We start from the raw sequence: 23,369 nt of genomic DNA, 5'->3' as shown, positions 1-23,369 counted from the left end.
CTCTTTCTGTGAAGTGGAACTCTATCTCTCTTTCTGTGAAGTGGGAAATGCTTGCGATGGGTGTGGGCACTTCTTTCACAGCCTCCTGGTGTTTCTCACACAAACTCTTTTTCTATTCTAGTTGATACATCCTGGGAGTGATGCACTGGCTTCCCCTGGTTGCCATGGTGATTGCCTCGGCCCTCCCCTTCCCTCACAGCCCCATACCCAGGTTTGTATCCGCAGCAACAGAGCCTGGCGGAGACCTGGATAACAACGGAAACGGCATCAGCGACCGCGAAAACAGCAGCGGCAACGTCATCGTCGACGCCTCTTACAGTCGATCTACCACAAGTACAAGTTTAAGAACGGACAATATGGATGAAAGTGAGGGCCTCGTGGACTACAGTTCCCAGAGTAACACTGTCCATAATTCCCTTCAAAAGGACTACAGTTCCCAGAGTAACACTGTCCATAATTCCCTTCAAGAGGACTACAGTTCCCAGAGTAACACTGTCCATAATTCCCTTCAAGAGGACTACAGTCAGATTGGTGAAGTGAAAGAAAAGACACATGTGGACTACAGAACGCCTTCAGCTATCAATCATGTAGAGCACCAATCCCAGGACATTCAAAAGCATACAACACACCCTTGTAGCAACACCCAAAACATTTCAACTGAGGACAGACGCCCTACACAAGGGCAGTTGGGACTACCTCACCTTGAGGACTACAGTCCACAGGGTAACGACAGGCAGGTAAATGACATATCCCTGGATTACCACACCCCAGAGGACTACAAATCCCAGAAGCTGGTATCTGGGGAAAACAACAACTTTGTAGACAATGGTTATCCTTTCAATACCGGGAAAGGAAAAAAAGACCAACTAACAGACATTTCTGTCAGACAGAATTACATTCCCTACTGGGATGGCACAGAAAATAAAGAACTGTCACCTGTTCACAGAGCCCCGGACGAACCCTATGATGATCCCGAGAAGCAGATAGAGGCGGAGACTGAGGGCAAGGAGGCAGCAATTGAGGGAGGGTGGGCGGGCCTGGAGGTGGGTGGAGAGGGCGGGTGGGCAGGCCTGGAGGCGGATGGAGGAAAGCTGCTGAAGGACACGGAGCTGCTGTTTTTGGACGCTCACCCGAGAGTGCTGTTCACCCCGTCCTCCTCTCCCCCAAAACACCCCCCTCTCCTGCTCATGCTGGAAGCGGGGCTGGTGGCTGCAGTCGGAGAGAGGGACAGACGGCAGGAGGAGCAGGGGGAGGATGAGGAGGATGAGGGCGGCGGGGCCCTGATGGGGAGGGAGGACCCTAAACCCCGCCCCAGGCGAGCCAGCCCGGCCTACGACCGCAGAGGGGAGCGATCGGTGTGCGAGGTGGCCAACGAGTGGGTCACGGACAAGAAGACGGCCATCGACATCCGGGGGAACACGGTCACGGTGCTGCCGGAGATCCAGACGCCCCGGGGCCCGCTCAAGCAGTACTTCTTCGAGACCAAATGCCGGCCGCCGGACGCCCGGGGCACGGGGGGGTCGGGCCTGTCGGGGCGGGACTGCGTAGGGGTGGATAAGAAGCACTGGGTCAGCGAGTGCAAGGCCAAGCAGTCCTACGTCAGGGCCCTCACCACGCACCCCCAGAAGGGTGTGGGCTGGAGGTGGATCCGCATCGACTCCTCCTGCGTGTGCGTGCTGCAGGCCAGGGTGCCCCGGAGCTAGGGAGGGGGAGGGATACTGCAGGCTAGGGTGACCAGACATTTTTTATGGGCAGTGTTCCGTTTAAAGAGGAATGTACGGACAGGGAAGCCATTTCGCCACGCTGTAGCCAATCACACGCAGAGCAGCACAGCTGTAGCCAATCACACGCAGAGCAGCACAGCTGTAGCCAATCACACACAGAGCAGCACAGCTGTAGCCAATCACACACAGACCAGCACGGCTGTAGCCAATCACACGCAGAGCAGCACGGCTGTAGACAATCACACACAGAGCAGCACGGCTGTAGCCAGTCACACCCAGAGCAGCACGGCTGTAGCCAATCACACTCAGTGAAGGGAAGTTCATTGTGCAATCCAGAAAGATTGAATAGATGAGCTATATTAGCCCTTTCCATTAGCAAACTGCTGCATTTGTTCCGAGAGGCCCCCGCCCGTTGGCTTACCTCAGCTTCTCCTACCTGCTAGGCCCAAGCAAAAGCTCAGATTAGCGTCTAAACCCTCGGGCCAGTCACCTGTCCACAGTTGGGCCCCCAAGGGGTGTCACTGTGACTTGAAATCCTGCGCACAATGAGGCCCGTGGGGAGGGAAGGGCTGAAAGCACTCGGGCTCATTCCAATCACTGATTTGTCACCTCGTTAAACTTTTCCTTGCTCCACCATCTTTAAGGAAGTTGTGAATGGCCAAACTTTCATTTGAGCAAGGAAACATGAGCGCATCCTTTGCGGAACTATTTTTTCCGGAAAGGATGACGTTTGAACGATAGACCTGTGGGTCCACATCCGCCACGTATGTAACTCACTGACGTTTGAGGGGAAAAAGGACATTCCACTTGCGTCATTCGCGTTTTCTCGATTTCCCTGTCTTCACTTTTTCTAGCCTCTCCCGGCGGGTAGGGCTAGCAGCAGGGAAAGGAGCAAGGAAAAGAAAGTCGTGAAAAACGGGCATTGGAAAGAGCCCCACGAGGCCCGGATAAAGGCGTCTGAACGCAGTTGCCGTGGAAATGGAAGAAGCAGTGGCACTAGCGCAGCCTGTGGGAATGTGGCTCCTTTAGCAGTGACATCATGATGTACGAGCCTGTGGGAATGTCGCTCCTTTAGCAGTGACATCATGATGTACGAGAGCGGGACCCCCCCAGGGAAGAGAGTGTTTATACTGTGGCTCCCGGGCACGTGTTAGCGGGTCAGGAAAAGCGTTCATTTTGTTCCCTCTTTCCACCTCCCCCTCTTCTTTCTCGTCCTCTCCCACTAAAGTACATCTGCACAAACTGATCCCTCCATTCTCCATTCCTCCCTCTGTCCACCGCTCCTGTGTGTCCACAGTGCCAAAGCGTATTTAACCTTATAACACACGAAACCTCATTCTAGGGACTTGGTGAAACAAGTTGTAAATATTATAGCCGTTTATGGAGACTGATTTTTACAAATGAAAAGATTGTCTCTTTTTATTGCTGTCTAAATATGTTTCACAATGTTTAGTTTACAGGTAAGCATGAGTATTTGTTTGATATTAATATATTTCACTGTACATATTATATGTATGCTGTATACTATTTATATATCTTTGTAAGTATATTTACAGAGTCATTTGAATAAACTGTGGTGTTTCCTGAATAACATGCAGTGTATATTTGTATTCAGACCACCATCTGCATATCTTCGGTGTATGATGTAGTCTATCACCACACCAGCAGGTCACAAGTCCATATGTGTATTTATGTTTATATGTATAAATAAACATTTATACAAGAAGTACCCTCCTGTGTACTAATGCCAGTGTTTGTATGTCTATGTTTGTATGTAATGGAACACAATGAGAAAGGGCTGTGATGTGTTATGAATTATGAATTATGAGTTATGAATACTTAAATATGTATTGTGGACTTTAAGGGGTGAGAACTCACATGCGTACACAAACCCACACACGCACACACATCCACACACACACTCACACACACACACACACACGCACACACACACACACACACACACACACACACGCACCCACACACACACACACACACACACATGCAGAAACACACACATACACACACCAAATTTGTGCAGTGAAATATTTATGATCTCTTTTCTGATCTCGGTTAGGTTATGTGTATGAAAGCATAATTTTATAGATTTTGGCTAGAAATAACTGAACCCCTCTAATATACATGACATGTTCTGTGTTATGGTTAAAAATGTGGGACTTCAGGCTAATTTGCAGTAGCACGGTACCACTTTATTTTAGCTTCCATAATCATTATCATCCTTATTTGTTTTCTTGTAGACTTCATTTTATTACTTTTATCGCCATCTTTTATAATATTTTCTTTGAATCATAGCACAATTTTTTCTTAAAATGTACACATACAAGTAGCATATTTTTTAACTGTTCAATTTAAAATGTCATATTTCTTTTTTAAACTAGATAAAATTAAATTACAGTCAGAATGAAGTAATAAATGAACATGTACATACAGTTATTTAATACATACATAAGGAAAATAATTATAGTTATTGTAAAAATCTAAAATAAAAATGAAAATACACAGAATTTACAGAAGTTCCCCGAAAGCTTTTCCGCTCGCTTTCCACTCTTCAGTGGTCTGATTTCTTTTCGGGTTCTCTGTGGTCCTCTTTTGTTTGTCATGCATTTGAACACCTGTTTACAGCCGTCTCATATCCCACCCCCACCCCCACCCCCTCACTTCAGCCGTCTCAGGCCCCCTTCCTCTGTCTCTCAAATTCAGTCTCTATCTGCCCCCTCTCTCTATCTGCCCCCTTCTCTCTCTCTCTGCCCCCTTCTCTCTCCCGCTATCTGCCCCCTCTCTCTATCTGCCCCCTTCTCTTTCTCTCTGACCCTTCTCTCTCGCTATCTGCCCCCTTCTCTCTCTCTCTGCCCCCTCTCTGCCCGCCTCCGGCCCCGCCCATCCTCCCTCTCTGCCCACCTCTGGCCCTCAGTTTCTGCCCCCTCCTGCTCCTCAGGGTAATTACAGGGCTTCTCCCTGCTCCTGTCGGGACTCGCTCAAGTAAAGCCCACCTCCTCTCCCGCAGGTCGCCTCTTTTTCCGTGACTCCGTCCGTTTATCGTTCCTCTCTTTCCTTTCCGGAGGATATCTCTCCAATCGACCAATGGTGCGTTTGCAGAGGGCTTTGGCTCCGAGCTGCTCTAAGGCCTGAGCCATAACGAGTTAGAGCAGCCCTGCGCCAAGAGTACAAACCGCTATCGCTACCAGCATACACAGAGACCGCACATTCACACTCTGCCAGACAGGGCATGGGGCACATTCATGGCAGCACAGACATCCAGGATTCAGATTCACAGAGCACAGTACCGCTAGCCTGAGTGCGTAACAATGTGGCACTGCTTTTCCAAAACGCCCCTCAGCTTCAGAGAATAACTGTAGTTTGAGAGACGGAGGGAGAAAGTGGGACTGATGAACGGATATTCTATTCTTCCCCCTCTTCCGTACATTCATTCTTTCCCCCTCTCTGTTCTGTACATCGTTCATCTGTCCCTTATCCCACATTCTTCATCAACAGAAACGTCTCCATTCCCATTGGTCTCCCCTTGGTTATTCCTCCATTCCCATTGGTCACTTCTTTGTTATTCCTCCATTCCCATTGGTCACTCCTTTGTTATTCCTCCATTCCCATTGGTCACCCCTTGGTTATTGCAGAATTGACAAATATATCAGTTTTTCCCCCTTATGTTCATTATGAAACCAAAATCCAGGTGTGTCACCAAGCAGCCCCTGTTGAACACAGAAAGACAGTTATTACTTTAACACTACATTTTGTCTTTATTGTCTGGCAGATTGCAACATATGTTTTGAATTTAAAATTGCTTCCAACAATCATAGCAACAGTCGAGCTAGTACACTCTTAGACATTCCTTCTCCAATCATACCTCATTAAAAACGGCTCCATTATAATCATCATCATTACACCACACCCAAAAACAACAATGTTGACATTAATACTGCTTGACATTAATAATGTTTTCCTTTCTCCATCATCTACTGTAAGTGGCTAAAAACATATGAAATGCACACGCGAACACACACACACACACACACACACACACACACACACACAACGTTACGTTCACGTGTTTTGTTTGGCTTTGTGTGCTGGTGTGCTTCTGTCTCCCCTACAGATGCCGATGATGACGTCGAGGTCCCGTCGTGGGGATAGATGTTGGGTCGTGGGGATAGATGTTGGGTCGTGGGGATAGATGTTGGCGGGACACGCCTGACCCTGAAACGATGGTTCGGCTAAAGCAGCCGGACTCGGGAGACGAAACGCTTCGGGCGGGAGGGCGAATGTGCGCCTCAGCTAGTTAGAAGTGACCCGGGCTGGTAGCAGAGAGAACACGCCGGAATTTGACGTCAGGTAAAGCATTTGCTCGGTTCTCCCGTTTTTGTGAGGCCAAGGTGGAGGGGAAGCCTGGCCCAGGGAAGTGTGGCTGCTGCTGTTACGGTGTTGGTTTGTGTCTCTGAGCAGGGCTTCAATACGAGTGGGTTAAAGGTACACTGTTGAGGGCATATGAATGTGTACCCAAGCCTTGTCGTCAGTAGTTTCGGCAGTAACGGAAAGCCGATTTTGCCCGTGAGAAGGACATGCTTGATCACTGCTGTGCTGCAAAAGGGGTCAAGGCAAAGGAATTAAAAATTCTGTTTAAAAACTGTGTACCTCAGCATGTCGTGAACTATTTGAACAAACGGAAAGTCGTACTGGCTGCGGTGTTGGCTGATGAATACACTCTCACTGGACAAATGGCCACCATATCGTAGTGATGCCACTCCAGGGAGGGAACCCCCTAGAGTCTGGTGGAAGGCAGAACATTTGGGAGCCAAAAGGAAAGTGTGACACTTTCGTGTGAAGCTTGGTCCTGTCCTGGCTGATTGTTGCATCCTGAAGAGAAGGAATCCTTCTCGTCCATACATGGCTTTGTGAAATTAGTCCCCTAAAAAGGATGATCCTCTCCAGGATTACACACCATTCCTCATATGATAGTTTTGTGTCACTGATGAAATAGCCTGGTTTTCGGAAACAAATCAAAATAATGCTCCCATCCTATCTATGTTCATTCATTACCTTGAAGCATAATACCAACTTCCAGCTACCTTCTCAGAACAGTGTCCTGCTGACAGTACCAAAGACTGAGTTTGGCAAAAAAAGCCCTCCAGTTGTCTGCCCCTTTGGCCTGGAATTAGCTTCAAAGAAAAATGAAACTGAAGGAGCTTATCTCGCTAAATCATTTTAAAGCTGGGGTAAAAGGCATGGAGGAAAATGAAATGCAGGTCTGTAAGTGTTTTGACCCATGATAGGTAATATTGTTAAAAATAATCTTGTCTGCTTCAATGTGTAATCTGATGTGGGTTTTGCTTTTCCTCTTAATTTCTTTGTACTATTTGTACTCTTGTTGTATTGATGTATTATGATGTAATTATGCGTGTCTGTAATTTTGCGCTGTTTTTCTTGGCCCAGTCTCTCTTGGAAAAGAGATTTCTTAATCTCAATGAGGCTAACCTGGTTAAATAAAGGTTAAATAAAATTAAATAAATAAAGTCTGTCTTTTATTCTGGAGGATATTTTGCCTGAGGCACCAGTGTCCTTGTACAGGGATTTTAGATGGGCTCCATTGACATGCCACTACATGCTATTCTGCTTTAGTCTCATGTTGGGTCGCGTGATGATCATGGGTGTGGGATCCGGTCTTCCTGGGGAAGGAAGCTTGAGCTTAATTTTGGGGAATGACTTAGCTGGGAGCAGAAGTTTGGCTAGCCCTGAGATGACGCCTGTCCCTTTGCCAAATGCCCTGATGAACTTACACAGAAATATTTCAGATATATTTCTTGTGCTGTCCAAAGGACTTGTCACTCGCCACTGTGAAGGTTTGCTATGTTCACATGTCAAGTAGCACTTATGACTTAAGTGACTCATTCATCGCAAAGCTTGATTCTGATTTACAGTCTCCCTCTACTTTTAACCATGCTTTTAACCTCATTATCCTGACTTTTAGTCTCAGTCAGACTAAAAGTGTTAAACCATAAGACAATAAGTGCATCGAAGGTCATTACAGAACAGGTTGGATTAGGTACAATTTGCATAATGTATCAGTTGTTTACAGCCATTAACATCAAGTCTTCTCTCTTACAAAATTCAGTTTCTAAGGAGGAAATTGCTTCAGTGCCGAAAGAGTACTTTCTGAAAGGTGGTGTCAAATGGAGGTTCTGACTGGAATGATGCTTCTCAAATTGTGGTTCCATCTGTATACCACCGTGAGATACTTGGTCTAGCTCATGACAAACGCCTTGCTGGTCATTTGAAAGTGAAAGAAATATATGATCGAATGTAAAAACACTTCTTTTGGCCTGGTTTGAAGAATGACAAAGACATTTGGCGAGACATCGTAAATCTTGTCATTGGCGCCAAGTCGCGGGAAGACTCTGCCCTGCTGAAGACACAGTGTGCAGGCCTTTGGGACTGCTTAAATAGAAGAGGCTAGCCGATGATAAGACCACAAAGCTGCTTGACTACGAGTGTAATTTTAGCTGTAAGTTACATCATGCTCGTGAGTTGGCAGAGACAAACCTGGAGGCCTCGGAAGAGAGGTTGAAATGCTGGTTCGATCACGGAGCCGAGCTCAGGACTTTCTCACCTGGTGAAAAATTCATGCCATTTTTGCCCGTCCCTGGGTCCACATCGTAGGCTAGCTACAGTGCACCATATCTAACTGAACGCTGGGTGAGCGACTGTGACTATCTTGTGGCCACTCCAGACCAAAATCATGTTATTGAACACAATATCGATGTGGGTGATTTGCTCCCAATGAAACAGCATGCTTATCGTCTAAATCCTGAGAAATGTTCTCAGTTGCAAAAGGAAGCTAGTAGGATGTCGGAAAGCCCTATCCAGAATGTGCAAAGTTCACCATAAATAAATTGTAGCCTATTCGACAGGATTTATTTGCAGTGGGGTGTTAGGTTTGTGCTTGTGTTTTGTGTTGTTGATTCTGACTCCCCTACAGGTGGATATAATGACGTCACGGTCCCACAGTAGGGATCCACACTGGAGGACGCACTGGAGACGCACAGCATTGCCGGATGAACGCTGAAGACGATATCGCCAGGCCAACCGCCTGAGGGATGCCTGTGTTAGTCCTGTTTCGGAGCGCCATTTTTAAAGAGATGCAGGACTACGTATTCTGGATGTGAATCATCCATCATCCACCGAATTCTAGCCCAGAGACGACAGTCCGCTGTCTTCTGAATGCGATCCGCTATTACCTGCTTTAACATCTACTTTCTATAAAACCACTTGCTGCAGCCTAGCACTACATTTAGCTACACTACTTAGCTACTTCAGATCACACTGGTGTGGGTTCACTCTACCGATCGATTACCTGGTGAGACCCTGCAACCTACGCAGAGCTTGTACAAATGCTTAGCTTATGACATCTTTAGGAGAGACATAACGCTCTGCTTTGCTGTACAATAAAGGTCTGCTGTCCTTTTTAAACATCACTTTTGGTTCAGCCGAGTCTTCATTCATGTTGTGGTTACTGTCCAAGTGAGTTTCTGTTACCGCAATTAGTGTACTCCTGGTTATGGTAAGGCAGGTGGATTTTGGGACTTAACAACAAACCAAACACACATACAAACACAGTGAGCTCCATAATGTTTGGGCAGCAATGTTTGCAGCACTTTTTATACATAGTTTTCTCATTTCAGGTCACTATAATGTTTGGGACAATTTTTTTTATTTTGGTTGCCTTTGTAGTCTGTTATTGGCAATTGTCAACATGAGGACCACAGTTGTCCCAACGAAAGTCAAGGAAGTGGCTGAGAAATAAAAATAAAACAGTCAGAGACATAGGCCAAACCTTGGGCTTACCAAAATCAATTGTTTGGAACATCATTAAGAAGAAAGAAAGCACTGGTCGGCCAAGTAAGACCTCTAGAATTCTCTCCATAATTAAGAAAAACCACCAAGCATCAATTCTTCAGGCGTGGATGTGTCAATGAGTACTGTCTGCAGAAGACTTCAGAAACTGATCTACAGAGGCTACACTGCAAGATGTAAACCAGTAGTTAGCCACAAAAAAGGATGGCCAGGCTACTGTATGCTAGGAATGACCTAAATGGGCCTGCAGGGTTCTGGAGAAAGGTCTTGTGGACAGATGAGACAGATGAGACCAAGATTCACTTGTATCAGGGTGGGTGATGGCAGGAGCGGGGTGTGGAGGCCAAAAGGAACTGCCCAAGATCCAAAGCACTTCCCTCATCTGTGAAGCACGGTGGTGGGGATGTTACAGTTTTGGCTGCCGGAGGTACTGGCTCACTTGTCTTCATTAATGTAACAGCAGAAGAATGAATTCTGAAGTGTACATCTGCTCAGGTTCAAGCGTATGCCTAATCTCCTTTACAAAACATAAAAATTTGGGGCGACATTGGCTCAGTAAGAGCAGTCGTCTGGCAGTCGGAGGGTTGCTGGTTTGATCCCGCCCTGGGTGTGTCAAAGTGTCCCTGATCAAGACACCTAACCCCCAAATGCTCCTGATGAGCTGGTTGGTGCCTTGCATGGCAGCCAATTGCCGTGTGAGTGTGTGTATGAATGGGTGATTGAGAAGCATCAATTGTACAGTGCTGTTACGTTAACAAATCTGTTACGTTAACGACATGTGAAATGTTTAATTACAATTTTCAAACAGAGCTGCTACAAGAAATAATACTGTACATCTTTGCCCCAAACATTATGGAGCTTGTTCTATATAAAGAATTAGGAGCCTCACCCCGGTGTGTCTTAACAGGAGTACGTCCTCACCGATCCCGACTCTGCTCTGGATCCAGAGTTCACTGGAGGGGAGGTAGAGAGATATGTTTATAGCCTGTAAACCCTCTGAGGGGGGTCAATACAGTGAGGGGGGTCAGTACAGTGACAGAGGTCAGTACAGTGACGGGGGTCAGTACAGTGATGGGGGTGAGTACAGTGATGGGGGTGAGTACAGTGATGGGGTCAGTACAGTGACGGGGTCAGTACAGTGATGGGGGTCAGTACAGTGATGGGGGTCAGTACAGTGACGGGGGTCAGTACAGTGATGGGGGTCAGTACAGTGCAGTACCCTTAAACCTGGGAAGAGAAGTGGGTGCTGAACTTATTACAGATGTGCTGGGATGTGCCACAGAGAAGTACAGAAGGTGCTAATGGTGTTGAGTACCTCATTTTTATAGGGTTCAAATGTCCTCTAATGCATTTTCCCTGAAGGCTTATGTGGAAAATATATACGTATCCCAACATCCCAGCAACCTTTGCAGCATAATTTGACTGAAAGTGGATTTCATTATATTCATTCATAGAGTGTCTCTGGGGAACAGGACATGGTTTCTCAAGTTATGAGAAGAATCCCCTGTCACGAAAAATTCACTGGATTCATTCAGAGGCATTTGTACATTACTACCCTCTACTGGCAAACAGTGGGACTACAGTTTTGGCCTGGCGGTTTCTCCAAACCTGCAGAAGGTGAACAGAAACGGAGATGGGGTGACCGGTAGAGCAGGGGTAGAGAGGAGAACAGGAAGAGAGATGAATGAATGGAGAGAATAGAGGGATGAGGAGAGAGGAGAGTGGCTCACCCTCGCTCTGGACCTTCCTCAGGGTCACGGAGGGGGTGGAAATGGCGGAGGCACGGAAGTTGGCGGGCAGAGTTTCGGACGAGTCGGAGGTCACCCCCCTCAGGTCCTTCTCCCGGAACATCTTCCGCCACGACGGCGAGCGAGTGAAGGTCTTCGTCCCGTCCTGGTGAGGAAGAGGAGCGTCCCCACGGTTACGATCAAAACCACACACCGCTTAGCATGTTGCGTGTTTTCGGAAGAGTTTATTTCTGACTCTCAGCATGTGCCACTGATAACTGATAGCAAAGACCTCAAAGGGGACAAACAGCAGAACAGTGTCTCAGTGTACTGAGCAGAAGGCTGAACTCCATGGTTACTTTCTTACCAAAAATGAGGCAATGAATCTCCAGACAAATGGTCAACAGGAGGAGCAGGGAATAAATCAACCCAAAAAAATGTAATCAACTGACTGCAATGTATTAACGCTGGGCTCCAGTCCAGTTATGACCAAAAACCGTCTGGCTTTAAACCTCAAAGCCACACCTTCTTCAGCTCTGGCCTTGAGAGAAAAGAACTGTCATGCACACTGTTAATCAAATGTCAGATTCCTCTACTTTTGGAGTTTATGTTCAGAGCTTAACTCCACTACAGTAAAATACACAGAACTGAAAAGGCCTCACCTCATGTTAAACTCCCTCTTCATCAGCCTTAAATAATACCTACCCAACATCACTGACATCATTAATCAAAGTGATTACAAAACATCTAAACTACATTGGACACTGTCCTTTCAGCGCTCTGTAAATAACAAAAATGGGGAGCCCATGAGCACCTCTATCCAGTGCCCAGGCTTTCACATGAGAAATGTTCATTCGGGTTAAATGAAATCTGTTAGAATAACAGTTCTTTATTATTATTATTAATTGCGCTTACCTCATCTGGTCGTCTCTCTGTTCCCATGGCGATGAGAGCATTGTACTCCTTCTCTAGGAGCTGTCTGGCCTGGGAGTGAAAGACGAAAAAAAACAAAAAAACAGGTAACATTTAAAAGCTCCGGGCGTAACCACAGCTGTAGTTCCACACCAGCCAGATACTCAAACCCAACACTCTTCAGGTCAAAGGTCAAAGGTTGTGCGGCCGTGCCTCCCTTCCGTTTACAGATTTAAACATTCCAATTTGACGCATTTCCAGAAAATGACAAAGCAGCTTCGACAGCAGACGCTCCTCTCTCTGAGCCTCCCTCCAGAGAGAGAAACGGAAGATTGGAGGAACACAGGAGTGAACTATCTGGGTAGTCTATAGTGATACACCTGTAGCCCAGCTTAAACAGATGATAGACAGACATACAGACAGACACATAGATAGACAAATAGACAGCAAACATTTTTTGGCCAATTAAATCTGGGAATGATTTGGTGGCAGGTTGAGTGAGCCGGGTTTGGAGTTTAGCCAGGACACCGGGGAACCCCCTACACTTTGTGAAGAGTCATGAGATCTTTAATGACCGCAGCGAGTCAGGGCCTTGGTTTAACGTCACATCTGAACGATGGAAAGATGGATGCATTTGACTGGTGTGATAAGCAGGGGGCGGGGCTAGGTCACCTGTGTGTTCTGATTGGGTATCTGCAGGAGGAGGGCCAGGTCGGTGTAGTCGAAGGTGTCGTCCAGGGCCAGTAGGGCCCCGTGCACTCCGCTCTCTGCCAGGTTGTCGGCGTACTCCTTCAGCCCCACCGTCTGCACCCAGCACATCACGCGCTCGTTGGACCACACCATCACGTCTGCAGGGCGGGGGGAGACAGGGACACAGCAGGTCACACCGGACTCTACCACCCTGCACCTTTAGCATGGGGGTGATGCTGTCACTATGGGACCGAATTGCTGTTTTTACTTGTTGAGTCTAGTTATTATTCAGCCAAAAGCAATATCCTCCTCTGTCACTTTTATTCAATATAGTAGAAAGAAGGCCTCCCACACTGCTTACAGAGACCTGCCTCATCTACAGCATCCCACAGAGACCGGCAGCATCTACAGCATCCCACAGAGACCAGCAGCATCTCAACAGCATCCCACAGAGACCAGCAGCATCTCTACAGCATCCCACAGAGACCTGCAGCATCTCTACAGAGACCTGCAGCATCTCTACAGCATCCCACTGTCAGAGACCAGCAGCATCTCTACAGCATCCCGCAGAGACCAGCAGCATCTCTACAGCATCCCACAGAGACCAGCAGCATATCTACAGCATCCCACAGAGACCTGCAGCATCTCTACAGAGACCTGCAGCATCTCTACAGCATCCCGCAGAGACCAGCAGCATCTCTACAGCATCCCACAGAGACCAGCAGCATATCTACAGCATCCCACAGAGACCTGCAGCATCTCTACAGCATCCCACAGAGACCAGCAGCATCTCTACAGCATCCCACAGAGACCAGCAGCATCTCTACAGCATCCCACAGAGACCCAAAGCATCTCTACAGCATCCCACAGAGACCCAAAGCATCTACAGCATCCCACAGAGACCTGCAGCATCTCTACAGAGACCTGCAGCATCTCTACAGCATCCCACTGTCAGAGACCAGCAGCATCTCTACAGCATCCCGCAGAGACCAGCAGCATCTCTACAGCAACCCACAGAGACCTGCAGCATCTCTACAGAGACCTGCAGCATCTCTACAGCATCCCACTGTCAGAGACCAGCAGCATCTCTACAGCATCCCACAGAGACCAGCAGCATCTCTACAGCATCCCACAGAGACCCAAAGCATCTCTACAGCATCCCACAGAGACCCAAAGCATCTACAGCATCCCACAGAGACCTGCAGCATCTCTACAGCATCCCACAGAGACCTGCAGCATCTCTACAGAGACGTGCAGCATCTCTACAGCATCCCACTGTCAGAGACCAGCAGCATCTCTACAGCATCCCGCAGAGACCAGCAGCATCTCTACAGCACCCCACAGAGACCAGCAGCATCTCTACAGCATCCCACAGAGACCTGCAGCATCTCTACAGCATCCCACTGTCAGAGACCAGCAGCATCTCTACAGCATCCCGCAGAGACCAGCAGCATCTCTACAGCATCCCACAGAGACTAGTAGCACCTATACAGCATCCCACAGAGACCTGCAGCATCTCTACAGCATCTCACAGAGACCTGCAGCATCTCTACAGCATCCCAGAGACCAGCAGCATCTCTACAGCATCCCACAGAGACCTGCAGCATCTCTACAGCATCTCACAGAGACCTGCAGCATCTCTACAGCATCCCAGAGACCAGCAGCATCTCTACAGCATCCCACAGAGACCTGCAGCATCTCTACAGCATCCCACATAGACCAGCAGCATCTCTACAACATCCCACAGAGACCTGCAGCATCTCTACAGCATCCCAGAGACCGGCAGCATCTCTACAGCATCCCACAGAGACCTGCAGCATCTCTACAGCATCCCACTGTCAGAGACCTGCAGCATCTCTACAGCATCCCACAGAGACCTGCAGCATCTCTACAGCATCCCACTGTCAGAGACCTGCAGCATCTCTACAGCATCCCACAGAGACCAGCAGCATCTCTACAGCATCCCACAGTGACCTGCAGCATCTCTACAGAGACGTGCAGCATCTCTACAGCATCCCGCAGAGACCAGCAGCATCTCTACAGCACCCCACAGAGACCAGCAGCATCTCTACAGCATCCCACAGAGAACTGCAGCATCTCTACAGCATCCCACTGTCAGAGACCAGCAGCATCTCTACAGCATCCCGCAGAGACCAGCAGCATCTCTACAGCATCCCACAGAGACTAGTAGCACCTCTACAGCATCCCACAGAGACCTGCAGCATCTCTAAAGCATCCCACAGAGACCTGCAGCATCTCTACAGCATCCCACAGAGACCTGCAGCATCTCTACAGCATCTCACAGAGACCTGCAGCATCTCTACAGCATCCCATAGACCAGCAGCATCTCTACAGCATCCCACAGAGACCAGCAGCATCTCTACAGAGACCAGCAGCATCTCTACAGCATCCCGCAGAGACCAGCAGCATCTCTACAGCATCCCACTGTCAGAGACCTGCAGCATCAGTACAGCATCTCGCAGAGACCAGCAGCATCTCTACAGCACCCCACAGAGACCAGCAGCATCTCTACAGAGACCAGCAGCATCTCTACAGCATCCCACAGAGACCAGTAGCACCTCTACAGCATCCCACAGAGACCTGCAACATCTCTACAGCATCCCACAGAGACCAGTAGCACCTCTACAACATCCCAGAGACCTGCAGCACCTCTACAGCAACCCACAGAGACCAGCAGCATCTCTACAGCATCCCACAGAGACCAGCAGCATCTCTACAGAGACCTGCAGCATCTCTACAGCATCCCACAGAGACCTGCAGCATCTCTACCATGAACACAGTCAGCATCTCTATAGAGACGTGCAGCATCTCTACAGCATCCCAGAGACCGGCAGCATCTCTACAGCATCCCACAGAGACCAGCAGCATATCTACAGCATCCCACAGAGACCAGCAGCATCTCTACAGCATCCCACAGAGAACTGCAGCATCTCTACAGCATCCCACTGTCAGAGACCAGCAGCATCTCTACAGCATCCCGCAGAGACCAGCAGCATCTCTACAGCATCCCACAGAGACTAGTAGCACCTCTACAGCATCCCACAGAGACCTGCAGCATCTCTAAAGCATCCCACAGAGACCTGCAGCATCTCTACAGCATCCCACAGAGACCTGCAGCATCTCTACAGCATCTCACAGAGACCTGCAGCATCTCTACAGCATCCCAGAGACCAGCAGCATCTCTACAGCATCCCACAGAGACCAGCAGCATCTCTACAGAGACCAGCAGCATCTCTACAGCATCCCGCAGAGACCAGCAGCATCTCTACAGCATCCCACTGTCAGAGACCTGCAGCATCAGTACAGCATCTCGCAGAGACCAGCAGCATCTCTACAGCACCCCACAGAGACCAGCAGCATCTCTACAGCATCCCACAGAGACCAGCAGCATCTCTACAGATACCTGCAGCATCTCTACAGCATCCCACTGTCAGAGACCTGCAGCATCACTACAACATCCCACAGAGACCCAAAGCATCTCTACAGCATCCCACAGAGACCAGCAGCATCTCTACAACATCCCACAGAGACCGGCAGCATCTCTACAGAGACCTGCAGCATCTCTACAGCATCCCACAGAGACTTGCAGCATCTCTACAGCATCCCACAGAGACCTGCAGCATCTCTACCATGAACACAGTCAGCATCTCTACAGAGACGTGCAGCATCTCTACAGCATCCCAGAGACCGGCAGCATCTCTACAGCATCCCACAGAGACCTGCAGCATCTCTACAGCATCCCACTGTCAGAGACCTGCAGCATCTCTACAGCATCCCACAGAGACCAGCAGCATCTCTACAGCATCCCACAGTGACCTGCAGCATCTCTACAGAGACGTGCAGCATCTCTACAGCATCCCACAGAGACCAGCAGCATCTCTACAGCATCCCACAGTGACCTGCAGCATCTCTACAGAGACGTGCAGCATCTCTACAGCATCCCGCAGAGACCAGCAGCATCTCTACAGCACCCCACAGAGACCAGCAGCATCTCTACAGCATCCCACAGAGAACTGCAGCATCTCTACAGCATCCCACTGTCAGAGACCAGCAGCATCTCTACAGCATCCCGCAGAGACCAGCAGCATCTCTACAGCATCCCACAGAGACTAGTAGCACCTCTACAGCATCCCACAGAGACCTGCAGCATCTCTAAAGCATCCCACAGAGACCTGCAGCATCTCTACAGCATCCCACAGAGACCTGCAGCATCTCTACAGCATCTCACAGAGACCTGCAGCATCTCTACAGCATCCCAGAGACCAGCAGCATCTCTACAGCATCCCACAGAGACCAGCAGCATCTCTACAGAGACCAGCAGCATCTCTACAGCATCCCGCAGAGACCAGCAGCATCTCTACAGCATCCCACTGTCAGAGACCTGCAGCATCAGTACAGCATCTCGCAGAGACCAGCAGCATCTCTACAGCACCCCACAGAGACCAGCAGCATCTCTACAGAGACCAGCAGCATCTCTACAGCATCCCACAGAGACCAGTAGCACCTCTACAGCATCCCACAGAGACCTGCAACATCTCTACAGCATCCCACAGAGACCAGTAGCACCTCTACAACATCCCAGAGACCTGCAGCACCTCTACAGCAACCCACAGAGACCAGCAGCATCTCTACAGCATCCCACAGAGACCAGCAGCATCTCTACAGAGACCTGCAGCATCTCTACAGCATCCCACTGTCAGAGACCTGCAGCATCACTACAACATCCCACAGAGACCCAAAGCATCTCTACAGCATCCCACAGAGACCAGCAGCATCTCTACAACATCCCACAGAGACCGGCAGCATCTCTACAGAGACCTGCAGCATCTCTACAGCATCCCACAGAGACTTGCAGCATCTCTACAGCATCCCACAGAGACCTGCAGCATCTCTACCATGAACACAGTCAGCATCTCTACAGAGACGTGCAGCATCTCTACAGCATCCCAGAGACCGGCAGCATCTCTACAGCATCCCACAGAGACCAGCAGCATATCTACAGCATCCCACAGAGACCAGCAGCATCTCTACAGCATCCCACAGAGAACTGCAGCATCTCTACAGCATCCCACTGTCAGAGACCAGCAGCATCTCTACAGCATCCCGCAGAGACCAGCAGCATCTCTACAGCATCCCACAGAGACTAGTAGCACCTCTACAGCATCCCACAGAGACCTGCAGCATCTCTAAAGCATCCCACAGAGACCTGCAGCATCTCTACAGCATCCCACAGAGACCTGCAGCATCTCTACAGCATCTCACAGAGACCTGCAGCATCTCTACAGCATCCCAGAGACCAGCAGCATCTCTACAGCATCCCACAGAGACCAGCAGCATCTCTACAGAGACCAGCAGCATCTCTACAGCATCCCGCAGAGACCAGCAGCATCTCTACAGCATCCCACTGTCAGAGACCTGCAGCATCAGTACAGCATCTCGCAGAGACCAGCAGCATCTCTACAGCACCCCACAGAGACCAGCAGCATCTCTACAGCATCCCACAGAGACCAGCAGCATCTCTACAGATACCTGCAGCATCTCTACAGCATCCCACTGTCAGAGACCTGCAGCATCACTACAACATCCCACAGAGACCCAAAGCATCTCTACAGCATCCCACAGAGACCAGCAGCATCTCTACAACATCCCACAGAGACCGGCAGCATCTCTACAGAGACCTGCAGCATCTCTACAGCATCCCACAGAGACTTGCAGCATCTCTACAGCATCCCACAGAGACCTGCAGCATCTCTACCATGAACACAGTCAGCATCTCTACAGAGACGTGCAGCATCTCTACAGCATCCCAGAGACCGGTAGCATCTCTACAGCATCCCACAGAGACCAGCAGCATATCTACAGCATCCCACAGAGACCAGCAGCATCTCTACAGCATCCCACAGAGAACTGCAGCATCTCTACAGCATCCCACTGTCAGAGACCAGCAGCATCTCTACAGCATCCCGCAGAGACCAGCAGCATCTCTACAGCATCCCACAGAGACTAGTAGCACCTCTACAGCATCCCACAGAGACCTGCAGCATCTCTAAAGGATCCCACAGAGACCTGCAGCATCTCTACAGCATCCCACAGAGACCTGCAGCATCTCTACAGCATCTCACAGAGACCTGCAGCATCTCTACAGCATCCCAGAGACCAGCAGCATCTCTACAGCATCCCACAGAGACCAGCAGCATCTCTACAGAGACCAGCAGCATCTCTACAGCATCCCGCAGAGACCAGCAGCATCTCTACAGCATCCCACTGTCAGAGACCTGCAGCATCAGTACAGCATCTCGCAGAGACCAGCAGCATCTCTACAGCACCCCACAGAGACCAGCAGCATCTCTACAGCATCCCACAGAGACCAGCAGCATCTCTACAGATACCTGCAGCATCTCTACAGCATCCCACTGTCAGAGACCTGCAGCATCACTACAACATCCCACAGAGACCCAAAGCATCTCTACAGCATCCCACAGAGACCAGCAGCATCTCTACAACATCCCACAGAGACCGGCAGCATCTCTACAGAGACCTGCAGCATCTCTACAGCATCCCACAGAGACTTGCAGCATCTCTACAGCATCCCACAGAGACCTGCAGCATCTCTACCATGAACACAGTCAGCATCTCTACAGAGACGTGCAGCATCTCTACAGCATCCCAGAGACCGGCAGCATCTCTACAGCATCCCACAGAGACCTGCAGCATCTCTACAGCATCCCACTGTCAGAGACCTGCAGCATCTCTACAGCATCCCACAGAGACCAGCAGCATCTCTACAGCATCCCACAGTGACCTGCAGCATCTCTACAGAGACGTGCAGCATCTCTACAGCATCCCGCAGAGACCAGCAGCATCTCTACAGCACCCCACAGAGACCAGCAGCATCTCTACAGCATCCCACAGAGAACTGCAGCATCTCTACAGCATCCCACTGTCAGAGACCAGCAGCATCTCTACAGCATCCCGCAGAGACCAGCAGCATCTCTACAGCATCCCACAGAGACCTGCAGCATCTCTACAGCATCTCACAGAGACCTGCAGCATCTCTACAGCATCCCACAGAGAACTGCAGCATCTCTACAGCATCCCACTGTCAGAGACCAGCAGCATCTCTACAGCATCCCGCAGAGACCAGCAGCATCTCTACAGCATCCCACAGAGACTAGTAGCACCTCTACAGCATCCCACAGAGACCTGCAGCATCTCTAAAGCATCCCACAGAGACCTGCAGCATCTCTACAGCATCCCACAGAGACCTGCAGCATCTCTACAGCATCTCACAGAGACCAGCAGCATCTCTACAGAGACCAGCAGCATCTCTACAGCATCCCGCAGAGACCAGCAGCATCTCTACAGCATCCCACTGTCAGAGACCTGCAGCATCAGTACAGCATCTCGCAGAGACCAGCAGCATCTCTACAGCACCCCACAGAGACCAGCAGCATCTCTACAGCATCCCACAGAGACCAGCAGCATCTCTACAGATACCTGCAGCATCTCTACAGCATCCCACTGTCAGAGACCTGCAGCATCACTACAACATCCCACAGAGACCCAAAGCATCTCTACAGCATCCCACAGAGACCAGCAGCATCTCTACAACATCCCACAGAGACCGGCAGCATCTCTACAGAGACCTGCAGCATCTCTACAGCATCCCACAGAGACTTGCAGCATCTCTACAGCATCCCACAGAGACCTGCAGCATCTCTACCATGAACACAGTCAGCATCTCTACAGAGACGTGCAGCATCTCTACAGCATCCCAGAGACCGGCAGCATCTCTACAGCATCCCACAGAGACCTGCAGCATCTCTACAGCATCCCACTGTCAGAGACCTGCAGCATCTCTACAGCATCCCACAGAGACCAGCAGCATCTCTACAGCATCCCACAGTGACCTGCAGCATCTCTACAGAGACGTGCAGCATCTCTACAGCATCCCGCAGAGACCAGCAGCATCTCTACAGCACCCCACAGAGACCAGCAGCATCTCTACAGCATCCCACAGAGAACTGCAGCATCTCTACAGCATCCCACTGTCAGAGACCAGCAGCATCTCTACAGCATCCCGCAGAGACCAGCAGCATCTCTACAGCATCCCACAGAGACTAGTAGCACCTCTACAGCATCCCACAGAGACCTGCAGCATCTCTAAAGCATCCCACAGAGACCTGCAGCATCTCTACAGCATCCCACAGAGACCTGCAGCATCTCTACAGCATCTCACAGAGACCTGCAGCATCTCTACAGCATCCCAGAGACCAGCAGCATCTCTACAGCATCCCACAGAGACCAGCAGCATCTCTACAGAGACCAGCAGCATCTCTACAGCATCCCGCAGAGACCAGCAGCATCTCTACAGCATCCCACTGTCAGAGACCTGCAGCATCAGTACAGCATCTCGCAGAGACCAGCAGCATCTCTACAGCACCCCACAGAGACCAGCAGCATCTCTACAGAGACCAGCAGCATCTCTACAGCATCCCACAGAGACCAGTAGCACCTCTACAGCATCCCACAGAGACCTGCAACATCTCTACAGCATCCCACAGAGACCAGTAGCACCTCTACAACATCCCAGAGACCTGCAGCACCTCTACAGCAACCCACAGAGACCAGCAGCATCTCTACAGCATCCCACAGAGACCAGCAGCATCTCTACAGAGACCTGCAGCATCTCTACAGCATCCCACTGTCAGAGACCTGCAGCATCACTACAACATCCCACAGAGACCCAAAGCATCTCTACAGCATCCCACAGAGACCAGCAGCATCTCTACAACATCCCACAGAGACCGGCAGCATCTCTACAGAGACCTGCAGCATCTCTACAGCATCCCACAGAGACTTGCAGCATCTCTACAGCATCCCACAGAGACCTGCAGCATCTCTACCATGAACACAGTCAGGTGATCCTCACATGCTTTGGGGTGAGGGTGGGAAATCACCTTTGTTCTGGTGCTGGCTCTCATCCCTCCTCCTCTCCAGTTCTTTCCTGTCGTAGTTTAAGCGTTTCAGACACATAATGCCGTAATGAAGACTGACCCTGAGAGAGAGAGAGAGAGAATACAGGCTTCAGTGTTCACTGTTGAACATCACACACATCATCAGGTAACAAGAGGATCTGAGCACAGCAACATCACCGGCCTCTACTGGAAAGCAGCTGACGACACCAAAGAAACGGCCGAACAGCAGAACTGCGCTGTCCATCCCGGGCCAAGCTTCCTGGTGGAGGAAGGAGGGAAGGGAGGGGAGGAGAACAGCGGAAGACAGACCTGTGGAAGCTGTCCACCATCTTGAGCTGGCCGCGAAGCTCCTTCTTGGTGAGGTGGTCCAGCATGCGGGCGTCCACCAGGGACTCCATGAAGTAGCTGCGGTACTGAGGCAGGCCCAGGCTGGGCAGCCACTCGTTCCCCACCCACTCATGGTTCATGTCGCCGTAGGCCAGGATCTGGAGGGGCCAGGGCAGGAGGCGGGGCCAGGGGATGAGATGGGCGGGGCCAAGAGATGAGATGGGGTGGGGCCATAGGGAGGAGGCGGGGCCAAGGGATGAGATGGGGCGGGGCCAAGGGGTGAGATGGGGCGGGGCCAAATGGAGGAAAAGGGGCCAAGGGGTGAAATGGGCGGGGCCATGTGAGGAGGCGGGGCCAGGGGATGAGATGGGGCCAGTGGGTGAGGTGGAGCGGGGCCATAGGGAGGCGGTGGGGCAAAAGGATAAAACGGGGCGGGGTCATGTGAGGACGCAGGGGCAGGGGAGGGGGCGGGGTCATGTGAGGACGCAGGGGAGGGGGCGGGGTCATGTGAGGACGCAGGGGCAGGGGAGGGGGCGGGGTCATGTGAGGACGCAGGGTCAGGGGAGGGGGCGGGGTCATGTGAGGACGCAGGGGAGGGGGCGGGGTGATGTGAGGACGCAGGGTCAGGGGAGGGGGCGGGGCAGGGTCAGGGGAGGAGGCGGGGTCATGTGAGGAGGCAGGGTCAGGGGAGGAGAGAGAGCAGGTGCAGGAACAGGACAATGGCAGACAGGAAAGATTTTTTTAAAAGGACAACAGGCAACGAGGGTGAAGAGAAGGAGACGGGAAATGTTTTAGGAAGAAAGGTGTGAGGAAAGAGAAGTGTTTGAATGAGGATATTGATATTGAGGAGGCAGCGAGAAGCAACCAGAACATGAAGGATAGAGGAGGTATTTAAGCGGGAGTTGTGTGAAAATAAAGATAGGGGGAAGATTCAAGGAGAAGAAAGACGGATTTGTTTTGGAGGACACAAGAATAAAAAGCAGGAGAGAAAGAGAGAAAGTTGAGTTGAGCACATTTAAAACGTGTGTGATATAGAGTGTGTGTATATATATTCATATGCTGTCCATCAGTGTATTTTTAGATAAAAAAGGACTTACCTGATCCCAGCT

The 23,369-nt window shown here is 50.2% G+C and overlaps 2 protein-coding genes across 2 annotated transcripts in view; one reads left to right on the top strand and one right to left on the bottom strand.

Moving 5' to 3' along the window:
• The first annotated feature begins 741 nt into the window (after positions 1 to 741).
• Positions 742 to 2,350, top strand: LOC133114204 (neurotrophin-4). Its single transcript, XM_061223373.1, has 2 exons — positions 742 to 818; positions 947 to 2,350. Exons 1-2 carry the CDS (start codon positions 742 to 744, stop codon positions 1,701 to 1,703), a joined length of 834 nt encoding a protein of 277 aa, XP_061079357.1. The 3' UTR covers positions 1,704 to 2,350.
• A 2,275-nt stretch (positions 2,351 to 4,625) lies between these two features.
• The window catches only part of LOC133114513 (liprin-alpha-3-like), a 74,164-nt gene continuing 55,420 nt past the window's right edge, over positions 4,626 to 23,369 (bottom strand). Inside the window, exons 26-33 of the mRNA XM_061223984.1 lie at positions 23,358 to 23,369; positions 22,243 to 22,418; positions 21,916 to 22,013; positions 12,917 to 13,092; positions 12,248 to 12,316; positions 11,336 to 11,498; positions 10,495 to 10,558; positions 4,626 to 5,449 (exon numbers count right to left, since the gene is read on the bottom strand). The exon at positions 23,358 to 23,369 is cut by the window's right edge and continues 15 nt beyond it. Coding sequence (XP_061079968.1) covers positions 10,506 to 10,558; positions 11,336 to 11,498; positions 12,248 to 12,316; positions 12,917 to 13,092; positions 21,916 to 22,013; positions 22,243 to 22,418; positions 23,358 to 23,369 — 747 coding nt within the window. The 3' untranslated portion in view covers positions 4,626 to 5,449; positions 10,495 to 10,505. The remainder of the gene's footprint in view (positions 5,450 to 10,494; positions 10,559 to 11,335; positions 11,499 to 12,247; positions 12,317 to 12,916; positions 13,093 to 21,915; positions 22,014 to 22,242; positions 22,419 to 23,357) is intronic.

Source organism: Conger conger, chromosome 16 (genome assembly GCF_963514075.1).
Source record: "Conger conger chromosome 16, fConCon1.1, whole genome shotgun sequence".
Taxonomy (NCBI): domain Eukaryota; kingdom Metazoa; phylum Chordata; class Actinopteri; order Anguilliformes; family Congridae; genus Conger; species Conger conger.
The sequence above is the reverse complement of the archived record's forward strand: the minus strand, read 5'-3'. Positions and strand labels throughout refer to the sequence as shown.

What these genes read in the sequence shown, in the direction of transcription:
- LOC133114204 (XM_061223373.1), top strand. Translation starts at nt 742, where the DNA reads ATGACATATCCCTGGATTACCACACCCCAGAGGACTACAAATCCCAGA. An exon ending in CTGGGGAAAACAACAACTTT is followed by an intron (nt 819 to 946) that starts GTAGACAATGGT and finishes ACCTGTTCACAG; the next exon opens with AGCCCCGGACGAACCCTATG.